This window comes from Carassius auratus, chromosome 2 (genome assembly GCF_003368295.1).
Source record: "Carassius auratus strain Wakin chromosome 2, ASM336829v1, whole genome shotgun sequence".
NCBI classification, from domain to species: Eukaryota; Metazoa; Chordata; class Actinopteri; order Cypriniformes; family Cyprinidae; genus Carassius; species Carassius auratus.
Window position 1 is genome coordinate 14,425,088 of NC_039244.1, and position 21,004 is coordinate 14,446,091.

The 21,004-nt window shown below is 39.6% G+C and overlaps 1 protein-coding gene across 1 annotated transcript in view; it reads left to right on the forward strand.

Moving 5' to 3' along the window:
* The window catches only part of LOC113117023 (protein FAM110B-like), a 32,969-nt gene extending 12,287 nt beyond the window's left edge, over positions 1-20,682 (forward strand). Inside the window, exons 2-3 of the mRNA XM_026285384.1 lie at positions 9,349-9,439; positions 18,787-20,682. Coding sequence (XP_026141169.1) covers positions 19,113-20,306 — 1,194 coding nt within the window. The 5' untranslated portion in view covers positions 9,349-9,439; positions 18,787-19,112 and the 3' untranslated portion in view covers positions 20,307-20,682. The remainder of the gene's footprint in view (positions 1-9,348; positions 9,440-18,786) is intronic.
* Positions 20,683-21,004: the final 322 nt, after the last annotated feature.

Consider the following 21,004-nt stretch of genomic DNA (forward strand, 5'->3'; position numbering starts at 1 on the left):
GCTGATACTCTGCACCGGGCTCCGTCCTGCTGCTGTTGTCTGCCTACACAAGCAGCTGGTTGAGGGGTGTAATTAGATTAGAGAGGAGTGGGTGGCAGTGGGCAGATGAGTGTGTGTGTGTGTGTGTGTTTCTCTCTGCTGGTGTCATGCACACTGCTGATGTCACGACTGACTGTCTTTAATTTGGCACCATGAGTTGTGCGGCCCATACTGCTGATGTGATAACATCCATTACTTTTGCTCTCTCCCTCTCTCTTTTACCGGTGTTTTTCTCAGTTTTTTTTTTTCAATCCAATACCAAGTATTTTCAGGAACTGCCAATGAAATGTTTTAGATTTTAATTCTATATAAAATTGTATCTTTGTATGGATATCAAAACCTATACTTCCAATAAATTATTAGAAGATTATAATCCAATTATTATTATTCAAAAGGAATCATATTAAAACATTTAATAATTATAAATTATATACTAATTATAAAATGGGTAATTATAGTTTTTTATAAAAAAAAAACAGAGCATTTGAAATAAAAATAACGAATAAAATGTAAATTATACCATGCGTTTTACAATTTTTTAAGGGGTGTAATGGTTCAGATCACGCTTTGGTTTGGTTTACGGTTCAGTTCGGTGGTCAAATAAAAATTAAGAAAATAATAAAAATAATCTAACTACAAGCAACAGCACAAATAAATAGAAAAAAATTTTTTTTTTAGGTGTTTAACAGTAATTTTCAGGCCCAGAAATTGAAAAGTAAACAAATGTAAAATAACAGTGCATGTTTTACTGTATAAATTAAAGAACGGTCTTGGTTGGCCTAAACGACTAGTAGTGCGCATAAGGCATTCTGTGTTGTTTGTCTGTTTTTGATCATTGCTCTTGTAATGAGGGAATCCAACAGGTCTATTTTATGTGTTGTTATTATTAGCAAACCATATTTCACATGCATCGTCAGATTTAAGATGAGCCGTGGTGCAAGCGGGGTCAACCTCAAGTGGCTCAGGGTTGTCTGGGGTCGAGGGTGGATGGCGGTACGTACTGAGAGTAACGCGATACGTAGCCTGGGTGGTGTATCGTTCTTCGGTTTGGTTTGAAAAACTTTACACCCCTGCTTATAATTTACAAAAAAATTGCTAACAAAGCAAACAGCACAGTTTCTTCCACTTTCATGATCACTATATGAATAAAATTTCACCAAAAATGAATTACTTTTTTTACATTAATATTGATATTATATAAGTATTGACAAAAGATAGCATAAATGTCAGAAGTATCTACATTTCAAGATCGATCCTCAAATCCCTGTTTGATGTCATCTGATAATTCATGTGTATAAATATTAGGGGTGTGACGGTTAGTATATAACCGTGAGACCGGCGGTTATAGTTGAACACCGTCATTAGAACTCTATAACCGCCAAAACCGTGTCATTAAAATATTTTTTACAAACATTTTTTATCAAAAATTATTTTCATTTTTTAGATAGGATCATAAGATGCGCAATATATTGGGAGACATGGTTTTTACCACTTAATGAAGTTTTGTAAATCGTCAGACATGATATTTACCACTTCATAAAATTTTGCTTTGTAGAAAACCTTTCTTAAAAACGAATTTCGTTTTGTACAAATTTTATCGTAATTTTAATAAATGTTTCATCAACCAATTGCATGTATTTAAAAAAATAAAAAGCAAATAAAGCAGACAATAATAACCGTGACATGGAAGACTTGCATTTTAATATGGACAGTCATGGAATTTTTCCAAAGTTAGCATAAAATAATCAAATAAAATCTCCATATGGACCAGTATCTGTAAATGTTAAGCCGCAAAAGTTGTTTAAAATATAAATCCGTGTTCTGCGCGTCTCTGTGTGAATTAATGAATGGCAGAGACGTGCAGGTTTGTTTACTACATAGACTGAAGCGCATGACGCTTGCATTAATTTCAGCATCTGAGCTTCAGAGTCCTCTCTCCATCAAGCGATCTGAACTTTTCAGCTCATCTCAATGGACACACAGCGCACCTGTATTTGACACTCTGTAAACTCTTTGTGAATGCGCATGACTCACCGTCACTTTACTGATAGCGCTGTTTCTCACACATGCAAAGAGAGAGAGAGCGAGAGTCTTAGGCCGGTGACACACTGGATGCGTGGCGCAAGCGTCTCTGCCGCGTGGCGTGTCGGTTTTTAATTCGGCTCCTATGTTAACAGGTTAGAGCTTACAGACCGCCTGCGTGAGACGCGCGTCTCAGGCGCGGCTCGAGCCGCGCGCCAAACGCTTGCTTGCTAGAAATAGAACCGACGCCTATTTTTACCGCGACACGCGCGCGTGTTGGAAGCTTTTCCAGCCAAAATATAATAGGAAAATGTGTTTAAATGTCATTTTGTACACAAATACATATGAATTCCTGATATTTTGATATTTGATAGTCTATAGGTTGACATAAATTCAGATATAAAGGTAATAAAATAAATAAATACATAATAATCAATTTTCAAATATTGCACCTGTCAAATAATCTATTTCGCCGTCTTATCAATAGGCGTAGGTGTAGGTGTGTAAACAAAAGTATATATTGTTGTAATGAAGACATGAGCCTGGTCTGTCAACGGTCTCCCTCTACAGCAGCAGCGCGCTCACGCCACGCATCCAGTGTGTCACCGGCCTTACCACGCTTAAACAACACGCTATATGTAAACTATTCTTTGTTGTCTTCTCCTGTCAAAATAATGGATTAAATTTAGAATTATTCATATTCATTTTCGAACAAGCAGAAGACATACCAGTTTCTCCGGTAGTGGGCGGAGCTAATGGGCAAATGGCAATGGCTTTTTTTTGTGGCTCGCATCAGCAAAGCATTGCATCGCCATAGACCCCAAAACAATCAGTGGATGGCTGGCGGGTGCGGCTTTGAAATTTGATCAAAAAACGTTGGCGCGGATGATGAGTTTTGTGACAGATCTCCTTAATAAACGGAGGTCTGAAATCTCTGCCCCTTTACCGATCAGAGCGCGCGCTGACACGGAGTTAACCCGACTTGGACCCCCCCCGACGGTTATGTTATGAACCGTCACATTTGACTCACGTCATAACCGTCATCACCAATTCTGAAACCGGCACACCCCTAATAAATATATATGTGCTCAGATAATTTTAGATGATGCATTAGTGTTTGCATCCTACTCACAAATTCTATGGCTTTCTATCCTGTCATATTTTTGTGATTTCAGTGGGTGCTTGTGTTTCTCTCTCTCTCTCTCTCTCTCTCTCTCTCTCTCTCTCTCTCCTTTGATGTGTTACTGAGACATTTTGGGTAGCTGAGATGGTGAAGCAGGGAATGGGAACATGCTGAAGAAGAGTTATTTTTAAAACTGCCAGGCAAAAAAGTACTTTCAATGAAATTAATTCCCATTATTTGAACCAGCATTCCTCAGTAATGATAGCATAGAACATGATCAAATAGCGATTAGCCAGTTTATATGATGCCTGACTCTGAGAAGCTTTTGTTTCTAATTATCAGTGACCTAAGTGCCATTATTCATAAGAGGATGTTGTGTACCACCCAAAATATCTTGCAGTGTGTTCTTGAAATCAATCTGAAAGTGAATGGGCAAACACATTTAGGATTATACAGGCACACATGTGTCTCAGTGTGCACACATCGATGTTGCATCCGGATTGTTTTGTTTCTGTTGAGTCTCCAGCTGGTTTTCAAATGGCATGGCTATTTGATATTACATCCATCATGGATTTCATCAAAGATTAAACACTTTTTACAACTCTTCTTAAAATCAAATATGCTGGCAACAGACTGAGCAGGCAGAAAAAAATGCTTGTTGAGCCCCCTGTCTCGATTTACCTTTAGTCCTCTGTCTTCTGACAAATCTGAAAAAGTAACATGGATGCAGTGACATGGATGTCATCAGGTTCTTTGTGTCACTGGAGCATTGAATGGTCCTTTAGTTTCCTATGGAAAAGCGTGTGCTTTTGAGCTGAGAGATGAGGGCTGCCTGAGCGTTTATGAATCCTTTAGAGATCATGAGGCAGCAGACGGGCACTGCAGCACTCCTTACTCAGCACAATGTCCTCTCTCTGTCTCACCTCCCACCCTCCCCAGCTTTCCAGCATTCGTAGGAATAGAGTTCGTAGGCCGCTCTGCGTACAACTCAAAATCACCAACAATTATACTCCAGACAGAAGATACTACAGTAATTGCGTCATAGCGCTGGTCAGCAAAAATCTGACTGGTTCCAAAACATGACTGGTGGTTCCAAAAGGAGGTCAGCAGAAAATGGTCTTCTCACAGAGCATAGGTGCTGATTCACACACACACACACACACACACACAAAGAGCTCTTATCTACATTTCAAGGTTTTCTACCACTGGCAAGTGTCTTATCATTACGGTTGGATACACACACATAATATGCAGACATTCATCTTGAAGAATAAAAATACAGGATTCCTAATGTCTGGTATATATTTCTAAATGTCACAGTTCTCTTCGTCTCTCGTAGTGCACGTAGAGGATAGATCACTCTGACCCTCTTCAGCCTGGCCTTGTGACCCTAGGAGAAGGAATACACTCAACGTGTTCACACTTGTTACTCTTAACTCTTACTACTACTAAAAGGATAAATATATATGTGCATTCTCTATCTATATGAGTATAGATGGCTTTTACTTAAAAGTTAAATCATCAAACAATCTTGGAGGTTAAATACTGATTAATAACTTGATTGATAGTCTCACAAAATATTAATGAAATAATACGGATATGTGTTGCCTCTCTCTCTGTAGGAGCTCTCATTAAGCTGGTGGTGGGTGCCGGCCCATAGCTTGGCCTCTTTCTCAAAGCAGCGCTGCTATGTAAGAATGTTTTAGTGAAGAGACGCTATTTGTTTCCTGCTTTTAACATACTAGCTAACCTATTCATCTCCCTCCTCAAAGGAGGCCAGTCTCTCCCACACTGGCCTTGTTGGTAAACAAAAGGGCTTGTGCAAAAGTCACCACACCCCCAACCTGTTTGGCCCCACTGGGGCCTGTTTCCTCAAAATAAACCTTGGTGTGTGGCGATGGGGAATGTTCCTGGTGGTTTGGGACTGCCCTGCGTTCCTGTAGGAGAGCTTGAGTTAAAGAGAGCCTCCTAAAGTTGGTTTAAGAGGAGCATGGATGGACTGTGGTTCCTTTTATGTTTCACTATACACTGAAACAATTACTTTGTAAAATCCTTGTAACAATTTGAACTAACATTTATTTTAAGTAAATTTGCTTACTTGCTATTATCATGTAAAATGTTCATGAAAATTAAATCGAATTGAACTCCAAGTAAATATTAAGTAGATTTAATTTAGAAGTTGTGCTTATTTAAAGTAATAATGTAAAGTTTATTTATTACTTTATAATAATGCATTTTGTCTATTCCAGGCGTTCCCACTTTCCTGCAGAGTTTAGCTGTAACATTATGCTATAAACTCTCAGGAACATGGATCTCGAGCGCCGGAGTTGAGAACCTCTATACCTCTATACCTGCTCTATACCTTCATCACAAATCACACAACTAAAATACAATTAAACAGTTTATTCTCCCAACAGAAATAAAAGTGAATCAGTCACATTCACATGACCTGTTTTTCAAGGTGCATTCAGAAAAAAAAGTGTCATGACTGACATTGATCAACAAAACATGTATACTTCCACTGGTATAAAATGGTAATAATTGATTTACTGAAAACATAAAAAATTAAGTATGACTGAATGCCACTTCAAGTATCTGCTGTTCTGTAGTACAATTCCCAATCTCCAGTAAGTGAACTGCATTAACTGCTCCATACACTGTTTCGACCCCAGGATAAAATAAAGAAAATACATTTAGTCATCAGGTGCCCTGCAGACTTTAGCTCCAACTTGCCTCAACTCACCTGCCTGGACGTTTTAAGTACTGAGGAAGTAAGAGCATGATTTAGCTGATTCAGGTGTGTTTGATTTGGGTTGGAGCTAAACTCTGCAGGACACCAGGCCTCCAGGACCGAGTTTGCTGACCCATGTTCTGAATAGTCCTCAACTTACACTCTGGCTTATTCTACAGTGTTACCAAAGCCTTCCGTCTAATAGAAACAAATGTTCATAAGACTTTGCTTTATAACCCACAAATTACAGATCATTTGAGCAAAAGAAAGGAGGAGATTACTACAGTGTTGGTGCTCTAAATTCACTGTATTACGTAATATTACAAATATTAATAAATGTTCACTTTTGTATTTTATTTTTTATCTTTTATTAAGATAACCATGTAGGGCAATATGCAGAGAAAAATCGAATATCTTAAAATCTAATATTTTATATAATTTTTAAAATACAATTAATCCAAAAAACATTTATAATTGTCTGATAGCAAATTAAATGGGTTTATTGGCTTATAAAGGATGGAGAAACTGTTCAACACATTATGTTGTAGTTTTTATTTTTCTGTTTTCTTTATTGAAACTCATGATATTAATAATTTTTTATTGTTGGGTATACATTTTTGTTAAACAACACTGTTTTGGGTTGCCATGTCCTAAATAAAAGCATCTAGCACCAAAAAACATAACCGTTAACTGCCACTGATGTGAATTCTCCCTGCTGTAGCTTGTTTACTCATTAAAACTGGAGCTTTGAGAGATGCGTGCTGATTCTGCTGCTGCTGGTGGCAGAACGGCATGATGGGAGTGCCATCAAAGATAAGTAGCATCCAAGGTGAAGAGTTTGAGTTTGTGCGTCTGCATGAAAAAGACAATGAACATAAATAGCATTTGCATTCAGCAGTATAATGGCATCCTTGCATCTGACTGATGCGCTTCACCACGCTGATGTTTGATGTGTGTCTAGAGTTCTAGCTTTACTGATGTCTACAGATCGTTTCATGGATGTTACTATGATCGTTTGTTAGATCTGTGTTCTTATTTCACACTATTTTGTTGTTCTTTAGTTTCATGCTGAAGTGGAATACGTGTGTTGTAGTAAGTGAAGTTGACACTTTTGGCTGTAGATTTGGGAACTGACTCACTCACATGCTGTTGTATTTGATTCATGGCTCGAGACTCGTTTGGAATGACAATGCAGGCTTTGGTGTTTGCTCACAGATAAATAAAGCTGTGAAAGGCGGCGGTTGGCTCTGTTTGGAGTGCCGTCTGAATGGAAAGCCAAATGTCCACGTGAAAAGCGAAGGCTGTCTCTGTGCTTCAGTAGTATCTCAACCAGCTCTCAGCAAGATTTATGTTCTGCTATATTAGGCGTTTCTGAACATGCTCGCCCTTAAACCTAGAATGCATGACTGAAAAAGACCCTACATGAATGTATAAATGGGGTCAAAAGCACTACTGTTGGATTTAGTTGTTTTCTTCAGCTAGAAAACATCCTATTTTATATGTATTTTCATTGAAATTTTCTATTTGATTGTACACAATTTAAGCCAGCATAAATTGATAAGTTTATTTAGTTTATTTCTTCCCTGTTGTAATGTATATCTGAGTGAAAATGCGTCGTGAGACTTGATTTTGCTCATCGGGAAATGATTGGAATTGTTGGATCATTGTCATTTGCTAATTGAATGTTTTATAAAATAATGATGTACATGGATAAATCATTTATAAATATATTCCATGAACTTGTTGATTTCATGTTTGCTTTGATTCAGTAATTTTTATTTCTAGTTCATTTACTACATAAAATAACAAATATTTATTTACTCTTTTACTAATGTATATATTTACATAAACTAAATTTTTATATTTAAACAATTACGGGAAGTCGTGGCCTAATGGTTAGAGGGTAGGACTCCCAATCGAAGGGTTGTGAGTTCTAGTCTCGGGCCGGACGGAATTGGGGGTGGGGGGAGTGCATGAACAGTTCTCTCTCCACCTTCAATACCACGACTTAGGTGCCCTTGAGCAAGGCACCAAACCCCCAACTGCTCCCCGGGCGCCGCAGCATAAATGGCTGCCCACTGCTCCGGGTGTGTGTGTGTGTGTGTGTGTGTGTTCACTGCTCTGTGTGTGTGCATTTCGGATGGGTTAAATGCAGAGCACAAATTCTGAGTATGGGTCACCATACTTGGCTGAATGTCACGTCACTTTCACTTAAAATATTTATTTACTGAGTTTATATGTTAATGCATATAAAAATAAGTATTTGTAATTTGCTTAATAATAATGTAAATTTATTTAGATACATATTTTAAATAAGTAGGTAGGCCTATATATTTGTTGTTAGAAAGTACATATGTTGCTAAATATTTGCTTATCTCCTTATCTCATACCAAAACCAGGCGCACCTTCTGACACACTGCCAGTAGAGATCTTGCATTCTAGTACATCCTGTGAGAAACCTACTCATATCATGCGTCTGGACCTGTGCCAGTGAGGCATATCCTCCATCTCACACCCAGGAAATACAGAGAGCCACTTAATTGTTTCTGTAAGCTTTCCAAAGTAGATGTCTTGCATTCTGTTGAAGGATCTGTAAGTCTCATAGTCTTAACTCAAAGTGCGTGCAATGTATGGAGGAATGAGCTGACTGTAAATGTGACTTCAGCACCTTCATATCATTAATCACACGAACTGTGCCCTATGATGAATGTTCTAGGGAGGGATGATGATAAATAGGCCTGTTTGACATCTCATCTGTGTGTCTTGATAAGTCTGAGAAAAAAATATTTTGTAAATCTGAGTTTTGCCATTAAGTTGTATACTAGCCATAATGCTGAATGAGGTAATAATTTGGTTAATGCTTCATTAAGTAGCTGAGCCCTGCACCATTGAACCAGGGTTTTCTCATTACATGAATGTCCGTGTTGTCGGGAGGAACTTCCCTATGAAATGACAAACTGTAGTCATGTGAGCCAGTGAAGTTATAACATCTGCTGCTTTCTGTAGTGTCATGATGATTCATTAACACAGTATAAGGGAAGAAACACTGTGAGCTCATCATGCAAACACTCCTCACTCACTCTCCACTGCTAATGCCCTAACAATCACAGTCAGATGTGTTTGCAAAGAGGCCACCATCTGAAGCAGGCTGACAATACCAGATTTGAACAATAATACAGATTTGTGTTCCTGTAGCTCAATTGGTAGAGCATTGCGCTTATCAAGCTCAAGGTTGGGGGTTCGATTCCCCGGGAGCACGTGATGGGTAAAAATTGATAGCCTGAATACACTGTAAGTCGCTTTGGATAAAAGTGTATGCTAAATGCATAAATTTAATTTAATTTTAATTTAATAAAACAAAAACAAAAAACACATTCACTGTTCACTGTGATTTGTGATGGTAGCATCTTACCTGCTGTTTTCTCTTGGCCAGGCATCACCCCCACTGATAACCTGCAGCAGCTGGAGGACAAGGTCAGCTCAGACAGCAGCTCGGAGCCCGTTAAGACCTGAGCCACACACAGGTTTGTTACGTATTTACTATTTACTAACTTTGTTTCTATCCAGAATAACTTCTAGATTACTAGTTGCAAAGACAATACTTGAAACAACCGCCAACCTTCTTTTTATAAACCAACAAATATTTCATATGTTATCCACAGTACTGGTCCCAAGCCCTTTTAGTGTGTTGAGTTTGTTATTGTGTGCATTAACAGATGTTCCTTCACAGAAAAACATGAGTTACTTGAGGGAGCAGCTTATAGTGCAGGATCAGTTTTTTCCCATGTCAATTCCACTTAAGCTTATGGGGTGTACAAGCCGAAACGTTCCCTTTGATCATTCCCAACCCTTCAGAAGTGCAGATCTCAGTGCGGTCATCTGGGTAAAGGCAATGATGAAGTCAAGGTGTTCCAGACTCGCTAACAAGCCATTAAAATGTAATCGCATCATGATTTGGTTGCATTCCTCATTTTAATCACACTACCTTAGTTTCAGGACCTTTGCTAAAAAATATTGATGTTTTGTTTAGATTACATATAAAAATGCATTTTCATTGTTATTTACTGTTCTTTCTTTCCCCCACAATGAATCATGTTAACATATACGCAGACAGTAAAGTGATCCAGTCCACAGCTTCAGGATCTCTAGCCAACTAAGGCTATCTATCCTCAGTTCTCCGTCACTGCTGTCCTCTCATTGCTCTTTGACTAACGGGTTTATATTACCCGTATCTGGGATGGATAAAACATTAAGTGCACGAGAGCTCAGGGTTTGTTCATTGAGGACAGCATCCACTTTTTAATTGATGAGTCTACTGTGGGCTTCTCATAGTGTATGGTGACCATTCATTATTCATTCACTATTCTACGAGTGATCAAAACCACTAAGCTTTGGGAGTGATGAGCACCAGAGTAAGGTCATGAGAGATGAGATTTTGTTCCATGAGCTTTAGTACAGGATAATCTGGGTCATGGCTTGGCATTAAAGGAAGCTCGGTCTGGGTTAATGTCCCTAGCATCCAGTTACACCAACTAGATTGACATTGTTCTCATGAACTCACAGTTATGTATTGATTACCGCACAAGCACCCACAACTATTCTCTCAGGATGTATCGGATTGATTTTACACCCCGCTTTCGTATGTACCCTACTGTTCAAAAACTTGCTGTTTGTTTCTAATCAGAATATTTGTTGATGCTTGTTTCTAATCAGAAAATGATCATGTTAGTGAATCTAAAGAGATTCCACTTAACTTGTATTCTTCTTAATGTGAATTCATGGAGCCAGGGTCCAAAATGAACACTTTCCAAGCATCAAATGCTTCTCTGTTAGCATGACCTTTGAAAGGGGTTTAAAGGGCATTCCTAGAAGGTGTCCCATAGGGAAGAGAGAACATTTAAATGTGCTAAAAACTGAAGTTGCTCTCGGAAGAATACAGACAAATGGGCTTGTGCTTTGAAATCCTCACCTGCAGTCTTGGGGCATAAAAGGCCAAATTTTGCACCTCCTCAGAATAGATGCACCGTTTCTACCTGTGCCTGCCAGGTATCCCCAGACAAAGCACAGTACATCCTGTGTTTGGTCTGGATGTCAGAATGATACCTTTTAATAGGTTCGCTATTTACCTTAGGCTTTATTTTTAGAGCCTTTCCTCTATCACAGAGCACAAATATCCTTGAGAACGCTGTGGGCCCTTCAGTGCCAGCATCACATATAAAAATTAAAGTGTCTTAGACAAATATGTCTTCTGTCTGGATATTTTGGCAGAGGCAATGTCAGATGGTGATTGTGAACTGGAAGTGATGCCAGAGACTGATTTGTGGCTCTTGATGTGTGACGCATTGACATTTCTTCAGAACTTCAGTGTTTGAGGTTTAGGGATTTTTGGGATGTCTGGTACTGTTCTTGTGCTCTTTAAATCCTGGCCTTTGAATTTAAAGGGATACTCCACCCCAAAATGAAAATTTAACCCCATGTCGTTCCAGACCCCATAAAAATTTTGTTCGTCTTCGGAACACAATTTAAGATATTTTGGATGAAAACCGGTAGGCTTGTGACTGTCCCATAGACTGCCAAGTAAGTTACACTAGCTGTGTTTCCACTGTAGGGCTTAAAGCAGGCATGTTAGTGCATGCCAGGGCCAGTCGTGTTTCCACTGTGACTTCCGGTGCTTGATTGTACCTCGTTGGTGCTTCCTCGGGGCCAACAGGCTGGTTTTTTTGGACCAACGAAAACTTTGACGTTCTGTACAAAGGTGGAGTTTCTCCGCATCTGGAGAGCCTCAGTGCTGGGGTCATTTCAGAAAGATAACAGCTTTAACACCAGCATTAAAGACTTTAAAATAAGTTGAGCTCAAAACTCACGTTCAGTCAGCAACGAGTGTTTGAAATAACTTGATCCAATGTGGATTATGATCGCCATACAAGGCAGAAATATTTATAAGCGATGCAAAATACTATGCATGCTAGGAATTAACATTACCATAGTAAACATGGTAAATGTGACCCCTTGAAGAAATCTGCTTCTTATTCTCTATCACAATTGTGTATTTATTTAGTAACATATTTTATCTGTCATAAATCTCCTATGTCATAAAAATGTAATAATGCTTTTTGTTCGGGAGCTTTTATAAAAATATAGAAATTATCATTCTTTCTAAATGTAATGTGTATATAGGCTACTGTGACTACAAATAAACAGAAACAGACTCAACTGAATAAGAATGTTCATAATGCATTATTTCTGTGACAAATTTTCAATACTGATAAATTAATTAATTATGATGCATCATCTTATTATAGTAACATATACAGGCTTTAGGATTTAAATATTTAACAAAGCATGCAAACAAATGGCCGCTTTTATCGTCTTCGTTTTGGGATCGCACTAGTTCCAGTGACTTCTTAAGTCTTCTGATATCTCTCTTTGTTGGTGAAATGATGCGGTTGCATGACGTTGTTCCTGAGAGGCGTGTAAAGGGCAGGTTTTAGTGAAGTGCAGCGGAGCTTCTGGCCTTACAGTGGAAACGCTGTGCTATTTTGGCCTCGGTGCTACAGGTCTGATGCTATCTGCCGTCAGTGGTTCAACCGTATTCAACCATTTATGAAGCGATAAGAATACCTTTTGATTGAGATGAAAACTAAAATAATGACTTTATTCAACAATTCATCTCCTCTCTGTCTCTCTCTGTATCATTGTAGTGCCATTTTGGAGAATATGAGCTGAATGCAGGCAGCGTACGTTCTCCTGTGTCACCCGCGCCACAAGGATGCGCTGTTTTCTTTCAGATCAAATCGTAAACTCGCGTAGAAAACGTATCCTTGTGTCGCTGCTGAAACAGAAAATGGCATTACGGTGATGCAGAGAGACACAGAGGAAACAAATTGTTGAATAAAGTCATTATTTTTGAATTAAAAATGACAGCTGATGGCAGGTGGACTATTCTGATGATGTCTTTCATACTTTTCTGGACCTTAAACGTGTATTTTACTTGCCAGTCTATGGGACAGTCACAAGCCTCCCGGTTTTTTTATCTAAAATATTTTAATTTTGGGGTGAAGTAACCCTTTAAGCTTTTATTTGTTTTTGCAGAATGGTAGACTCTAAAGGCCTGACTAACTTGAATGTTTGTCACAAATATTAAGTCTGATTCTTTTATGTGATTTGCCTCTTCAGACCAATGTGTAAAAAAATGGCATGGAAAACCCAGAAATGCCTCTTAACCGTGGTTTCTCTGGTACACAAAGCATTGTGTAACTGTCAGTTTCTGACACCTGCTTGTCACAGAGAACAAAGAAGTCCAATTGGAATTAGATTGTTCTCTGTAATGTGTCCTTATAGTCAAGCTGTTGTGCTGTGCTGGTCTTTAGCTTCTATACATCATATTATTATTATTATTATGTAACAAGGGCTTGGGCACATTCACGCACACCTGCTGTGAGGTTGGTCCCATGTCTGGATGAGTGACAGGAGGAAAGAGCCAATGAGCTGCTCTTCCCTGAGGAACGGGGCTCATCTGCACACAGCACACAAGCAGCTCTAATGTCACAGCCTCGTGCTGCTGCTGCTGCTGCTGGTGTGAGCAGATAACAGATGGACACCAGTATCTGTTGCTTATATAGCAGTTTATCAACACACTGACACTCTCGTTCTTTCTAGCTCTGTGCCATCATGGCTAGCTGTGGTGTAATCTTATGAAACTATTGCGAACATATGAATAATACAGTCAGGTCCAAATGTCTTGCTTCCATTACAGCCAAGATGCTCTTCAGATAATCTCAAATCAACTTTCTTTGCATATGTGCTTTTATGACAATGCTTTTGTCATTTGTGTGTTTTTTTTTTTTTTTTTTTTAGAAAATTATATTTATAAGGATACTTAAGATATTTTGATATACAGTATTGTTCAAAATAATAGCAGTACAATGTGACTAACCAGAATAATCAAGGTTTTTAGTATATTTTTTATTGCTACGTGGCAAACAAGTTACCAGTAGGTTCATATACCAATCTACCAGTAGATTGTCAGAAAACAAACAAGACCCAGCATTCATGATATGCACGCTCTTAAGGCTGTGCAATTGGGCAATTAGTTGAAAGGGGTGTGTTCAAAAAAATAGCAGTGTCTACCTTTGACTGTACAAACTCAAAACTATTTTGTACAAAAAAAATTTTTCTGGGATTTAGCAATCCTGTGAATCACTAAACTAATATTTAGTTGTATGACCACAGTTTTTTTAAAACTGCTTGACATCTGTGTGGCATGGAGTCAACCAACTTGTGGCACCTCTCAGCTGTTATTCCACTCCATGATTCTTTAACAACATTCCACAATTCATTCACATTTCTTGGTTTTGCTTCAGAAACAGCATTTTTGATATCACCCCACAAGTTCTCAATTGGATTAAGGTCTGGAGATTGGGCTGGCCACTCCATAACATTAATTTTGTTGGTTTGGAACCAAGACTTTGCCCGTTTACTAGTGTGTTTTGGGTCATTGTCTTGTTGAAACAACCATTTCAAAGGCATGTCCTCTTCAGCATAGGGCAACATGACCTCTTCAAGTATTTTAACATATGCAAACTGATCCATGATCCCTGGTATGCGATAAATAGTCCCAACACCATAGTAGGAGAAACATGCCCATATCATGATGCTTGCACCTCCATGCTTCACTGTCTTCACTGTGTACTGTGGCTTGAATTCAGAGTTTGGGGGTCGTCTCACAAACTGCCTGTGGCCCTTGGACCCAAAAAGAACAATTTTACTCTCATCAGTCCACAAAATGTTCCTCCATTTCTCTTTAGGCCAGTTGATGTGTTCTTTGGCAAATTGTAACCTCTTCTGCACATGCCTTTTTTTTAACAGAGGGACTTTGCGGGGGATTCTTGAAAATAGATTAGCTTCACACAGACGTCTTCTAACTGTCACAGTACTTACAGGTAACTCCAGACTGTCTTTGATCATCCTGGAGGTGATCATTGGCTGAGCCTTTGCCATTCTGATTATTCTTCTATCCATTTTGATGGTTGTCTTCCGTTTTCTTCCACGTCTCTCTGGTTTTGCTCTCCATTTTAAGGCATTGGAGATCATTTTAGCTGAACAGCCTATCATTTTTTGCACCTCTTTATAGGTTTTCCCCTCTCTAATCAACTTTTTAATCAAAGTACGCTGTTCTTCTGAACAATGTCTTGAACGACCCATTTTCCTCAGCTTTCAAATGCATGTTCAACAAGTGTTGGCTTCATCCTTAAATAGGGGCCACCTGATTCACACCTGTTTCTTCACAAAATTGTTGACCTCAGTGATTGAATGCCACACTGCTATTTTTTTTGAACACACCCCTTTCAACTAATTCAACTAATTGCCCAATTGCACAGCCTTAAGAGCGTGCATATCATGAATGCTGGGTCTCATTTGTTTTCTGAGAATCTACTGAACCTACTGGTAACTTGTTTGCCACGTAGCAATAAAAAATATACGAAAAACCTTGATTATTCTGGTTAGTCACATTGTACTGCTATTATTTTGAACAATACTGTACAATAATTATTTATAAAAATATTGTTTTTATTTTATAAATATTATTTCACATGTGAAAATATAAATTAATCTATGTATTATTTACAAATAATATTGACAAATTATTTTGTACATGTGTTTAGAAAATGAGATATATACACTGCTGTGGAAAAGGCCATTAGTATTTTCACCAAAAAAGGTTTTAAGTCCGTTATTTCTATCGTTTGCTGTAGTGTGCTGTAATATCAGTTTACATTTCCAAACATTATTTTATTCTATATTTTTCAATAACAATGCATTCGTTTTGACACCACAGGCAAAGCAGGTTTAATAAAAACCGGTTTTGCTGTAAAGCAGGATCATACTGTAGCTCTCCTCTCAAGAGAAATGTTACTAGATGAAGAGCCTTTAGGCAAATGTGATAAAAGGATTTTAGCTGAAATCTGATCTTCTCTTTATTTGCTACACGACTTTGTAAGCCAATACGCCCAATGGGACCTTAGTGCTTAATATCATCTCAGACTTGATAAACGCAACAGACCTTTGTGAATCTAGAAGTAACGTGGACATTTATAATTGTTGTAAGTCAGTCATGGGGCCTCAAAGCAGCTTTTTTCCCCCCGTCAGTTTCTGTTTAAACAGCAAAAGAACTGTTCGCGTGATCATCATGTGTTTGGAAGAAGAAAAAAAAGTTTGGCCTCTCAGACAACAAGCTGGATTTAATGGCGTTATTGCTACATTGCCAAATGACTCAGCTGATGTGGCGTATTTTCTGTACGTGTTTTTGTGATTTTATGATCCGAGGTTTACTTGGTTAACACTTATACAGCTGAGAACACATTTCTTAAATGGGAAATGCACTTCTTTATGTGCTTTATACTATGCTAGATGTACATAGGAAATGGTAAAAACCTCATACGTAGTAACGAAATATTCACGTGTGTAGTTAATACATTGACTAATGTTGACAAATCAAACCTTATTGTAAAGCTTTTACCATTTAAAGCAACAGAACTCATTGGAGTATACGCATGACGTGTATGTTTCTCATAAGCACAGGATCACATACAGAGGTCTCCGTATGTAAGATGCAGGCCTGTTTGAGTTACTGATCCTGGAGCAAGTCGTTCTAATATCCGTTTTACAAATCACTGTTTAATTTCAGCAGGCCAACTCACAGGGTTGGTGCGATGAGGTAAAGTGTTGTTCTTACATGGACGATAAGGGTGAGCGGGTGCATTGAGAAGGCTGTGGGAATTGTCTTTGGCTCTGATAATTCAGAAGGGCTTTGAAGGGAGATGAAATGATGTGAGATGGCTGTTGGCTGGAGTCCCACAGCTGGACTTACTCTGTTTTGGGGGAAGGGGCTACAGCAGTCAGCACAGAAGATTAAAGGAGACAGGGGTTTTTTTTCTCTGTGGGGGTGTTTAGGGAGATTTTTACAATTATTACTCTCTGTGTGACCCGTGTTTTAGACTCTTCTGTGTTCTGTAATTATGTTTAAAGAGAAAGGCCCATTGCCATTATGCTGTCCAGGCTCATAATCACTGACCACTTCCTGAAACGTATAAACAGTCATTGTTGATAGTGTTATTAAAGAGCTGAAAACGCAGTTATCATCACAGTCTCTTTATATTATGTCTAGATAAATCCCAGGTGAAATTCCAAGTATATTATTTGCTGTTTATGCTTGTTTTTGCCCTGCCAATATTCTGCAAATGGGGAAATGGGTAGAATTTCTTAATATTACTTGATTGCAGTGCTTTTATGCCATCACTGTTTGATTGTCACATATAATTCATCTGCATTTACTAGTAGAATATTTTTTGTATTTGTATTTCTGTGTTTGTTCACCTACAATATTTTATCTTAAACACAATTTAAGTTTTGCCATGATTTTTCCAAAAAAATGCATACAGAGTGTACAGTATATATATACATGTTGTATTTTTGCTCTTAGACTTCCTCATAATCACATAACCTTCAGTGTGATTTCTGAAGTTTAACTTAAGCAGAATTGTCCTTTTTAAAGCCTAATACTTTTATTATTTTTAAGATTTTTTAATACGAATGTTTTGTCTAATACTTCCTCCTTTGATATTCAAGTCTTTGAAAAGCCTCTGTCTATCCCAAAAGAGACTCTTGGGATGTTTTAAGTGCTTGGGCAGAACATTTTTTTTAATGCTTTCAGGTCCAGTGAGGTTCACTTGCTAATGGGGGTTTTCATAATTAAATTTTCTATTTAATGATTGCTATACAACAATAAAATCCCCAGTGAGCTTGTAATCACTAAAGTGATTACAAAAATGATGAAAAACCTGAGTGTAATACCTCAGATATTGGTATTATTGATTGTAAGATAATGTTTCACACATTTTGATGTTAGCTATACCTTGTAATGGCATACACTGTCACATCATTATAGCATTCTGTACAGCCTGACAAGAATATGACTGGATTTTTTGAAATAATAGACTATTTTTAGTACAGTCAAGCTATAAAAGCAAGAAAGGGTCAACATTTTGATTTAGGCTTGTGATGGGCCTGAGCACGAATGAGAGACCTCTTGTTTGCTGACTCAGTAAAGGCTGTGCCGATGTTTATATCTTTTATTCAATCTCTGCAGCTCTTAGATAGAATCAGAAGTTTGTCATAAACTGACTGTTGGGCCATAAAATGCTTTATCATAGCAATTTCCAGAACTATTGTTGCCAGCACCAACACTCTCGTCCAAGAACCTCTGTAATTACTTTTGTTTATGAGAACAGGAACATTTTCCACCATTTTGTGTTTCCTCCTCTCCTCAATTTTTTATCCCCCCTGCAAACAACCTGGGATTTGGCAGAAACATGAGCCCTGATCATACGTCTGTATTTCTCTGACTGCAAAAATAAAACTTGTGCACTCACACACAATTTGCTGAATCATTGTTTCTTTGCATTTGTATAAGAATAATTTGAATGCGAATATATATAAGTATAATTTTGATATGAAAGTATTGCTTTATTGGATGATTATACAGATGAAGGACAGTAAGGTATCATATAAACAAAGGAATTTCATGTAAGGATAACTGCTAAATAAATCGCAATTATACAAATGGGACCACAGTACAGTCGCCTACATAAATATTCCTAGATTAAAGTCTAGGTTTGTCTCACCCACACTCACCACCACCTAAATTATATTAATTCCACTGATATTGAACTGTGCATGTGTTTCTATTAGTTGTTTTTTTTTTTTTGTGCTTCATCGGCCAACAGCACACCAGAGTCATAGCTCTTCCTGTTGTTGCTAGGAATGTGATGTCACCTGCTCCCTTAACAGGGTTGGTCCTTGTGTGTTTCAGATTCTCAGACTTGGCCAGGAACAAAGGAGCAGCGGCAAGGCTTTTCCCCATAATCCTCTAGTGCTCCCTCCCAGCTGGCCGAGCCTGACGGGTGTGCTGACACTGACTGGATCTGAGTGCTCTCTTTTTCCACCGTGCAGGATCTGGCTGTGTGGAGGAAGCGGGGGCTAATTAATGAGCTGTGAGTATGAGGCCTCACTGCTGACAGCCAGTGGAGACAGGATTAATAGTCCGGTCATCTGGCTTGATGTGTGTGCCTCCAGGCTGCCCCTTGACGAGAGTCCACTGCGGAATCCACTACGGCGGGCGCCGAGAGACCAGCAGAGATGCCCACCGAGACTCTACAGGCAGATAGCAAACCCGCCGGTCAGGGTGGGGCCTTTGCCTCTGCTGTCCCACTCCGCATCCTCAACAAGGGGCCTGACTACTTCCGCCGGCAGACCGAGCCCAACCCAAAGCGGTTGAGCGCCGTGGAGCGGCTAGAGGCCGACAAGGCCAAGTACGTGAAGAGCCAGGAGGTCATCAACGCTAAGCAGGAACCCATCAAGCCACAGGTTCTTGCCAAGCCCCCCGTCTGCCCGGTTCCCGTCAAGAGAAGTGGCGGCATGGGATGTGGCTTGAAAGCTTCCAACAACAACGCCAAGTCGGACACCTGCGCAACCACCACCAAACGGGAGAATCTCAACCTGGAGATACTGAAGAACATCTTGAACAGCTCCTCCTCATCAGATGGGCCCACCAAGGGGACGTCGCACAAAGTCGGGGCACGTAGCTGGGCACCACATCGCTCGTCCGAGCTGTTGGAACCGGGATGTCGTTCCTTTGCTGACTCGCTCAAGGTACCACCTTCCACGCAAGGTCGACACAGTCCACAGGGAGGCAACTTGAACCTGAGTCGCAGGCTGCTGGAGGAGAGGTCGTGTGAGGCTGATGATGAGCGTTCACCGCTGCACGCCTCCCACAGCTCCTCAGACATTCGGCTCCTGTGCAATGGCAAGCCACTGAGAGCGGCCCGCAGCAGCAGCTCTTCCGCACCACCACTGCCGCCCAAGCCTAGCGCCAAGGCCTTGGCTGCATGTGACAATGCTCTCTGCTCCATTGAAAGAGAGACACTGTCTAGCACTGCTACAGAGCTGGAGTTGGGCAGTTCTGTGGTCCGTAGACCCTCTCTTCACCGCTCCAAATCAGACTTGAGCGATCGCTATGCTCGGGCCGGTGCAGATGTGGAGCGGTTCTTCAACTATTGTGGGCTAGATCCAGAGGAGCTGGAGAGCGTAGGTGTGGAAAGCTTCACCAGAGCGAACTCTGACATTGTGTCGCTCAACTTCCGTAGTGCCAGCATGATCAGCTCGGACTGTGAGCAGTCACGGCACAGCAACGACGACCTGACCGATGAAGAAGACGACGCTGGGGAGCGTGTTCCCTATGGCATCTCTGCTGTAGAACGGAACGCCCGGGTCATTAAGTGGCTCTACAGCATCAAGCAGGCGCGGGACTCTCAGAAAGTCTCCCATGTCTAAAATAGGAAACAGACCCCCACAAGCTGGTTTGGACTGGTACCTGCTTATTTTTGCAATCCATGCACTGTCTTTGAAATCTCGAAAGATTACATGGCAGCATTTTGCGTTGACTGCACTTTTTAGTCGCTTTTTGCATTCAGTGTTTGCTGTCTTCTGAATCTGCAGAATTCCTTAAACTCAGCCTCTTTGCAGCCTCAAGGTAATGCATCTTATGTAGAAGCCTTTTTAAAGATGGTTGCGTCAATGCCATCTCTGTGCAGAGAACAAATCATATTTTCTTTTTTCTTTTCTTCTTTCTGCCTCTGTCTGTCAGATGTTTTGATGCCAGCATCTTTCAGGTGCTTCTTATTTCACTTGGGCACACTGAGCCAGGAAGCCATATCTGTATGAATGCAGAGCTACAGTGTCTTTTAGACTTCTTTTGATCCTCTCTTTCTGTCAATTTTTTTTTACTGGTTCTTATGATGATACGATATGTATGTAAATAAACCTCTGTGAATAGACGCAGCAGAAGCATGTTTTAGTCTATTCTCGAGATCTCCAGCAGTATCATGACACCATTCAGCTTCATGTGGTTTGGTTTCACTTTGTCTGTCGTCCATAAAGTTCCCTGTTTGGCGGTTGATTATTTTTGTAATACTGTTGTTTCGAAAGGTGTAAATGCTGTAAGAATATGTATATAATTTTCAGAGTTGTCG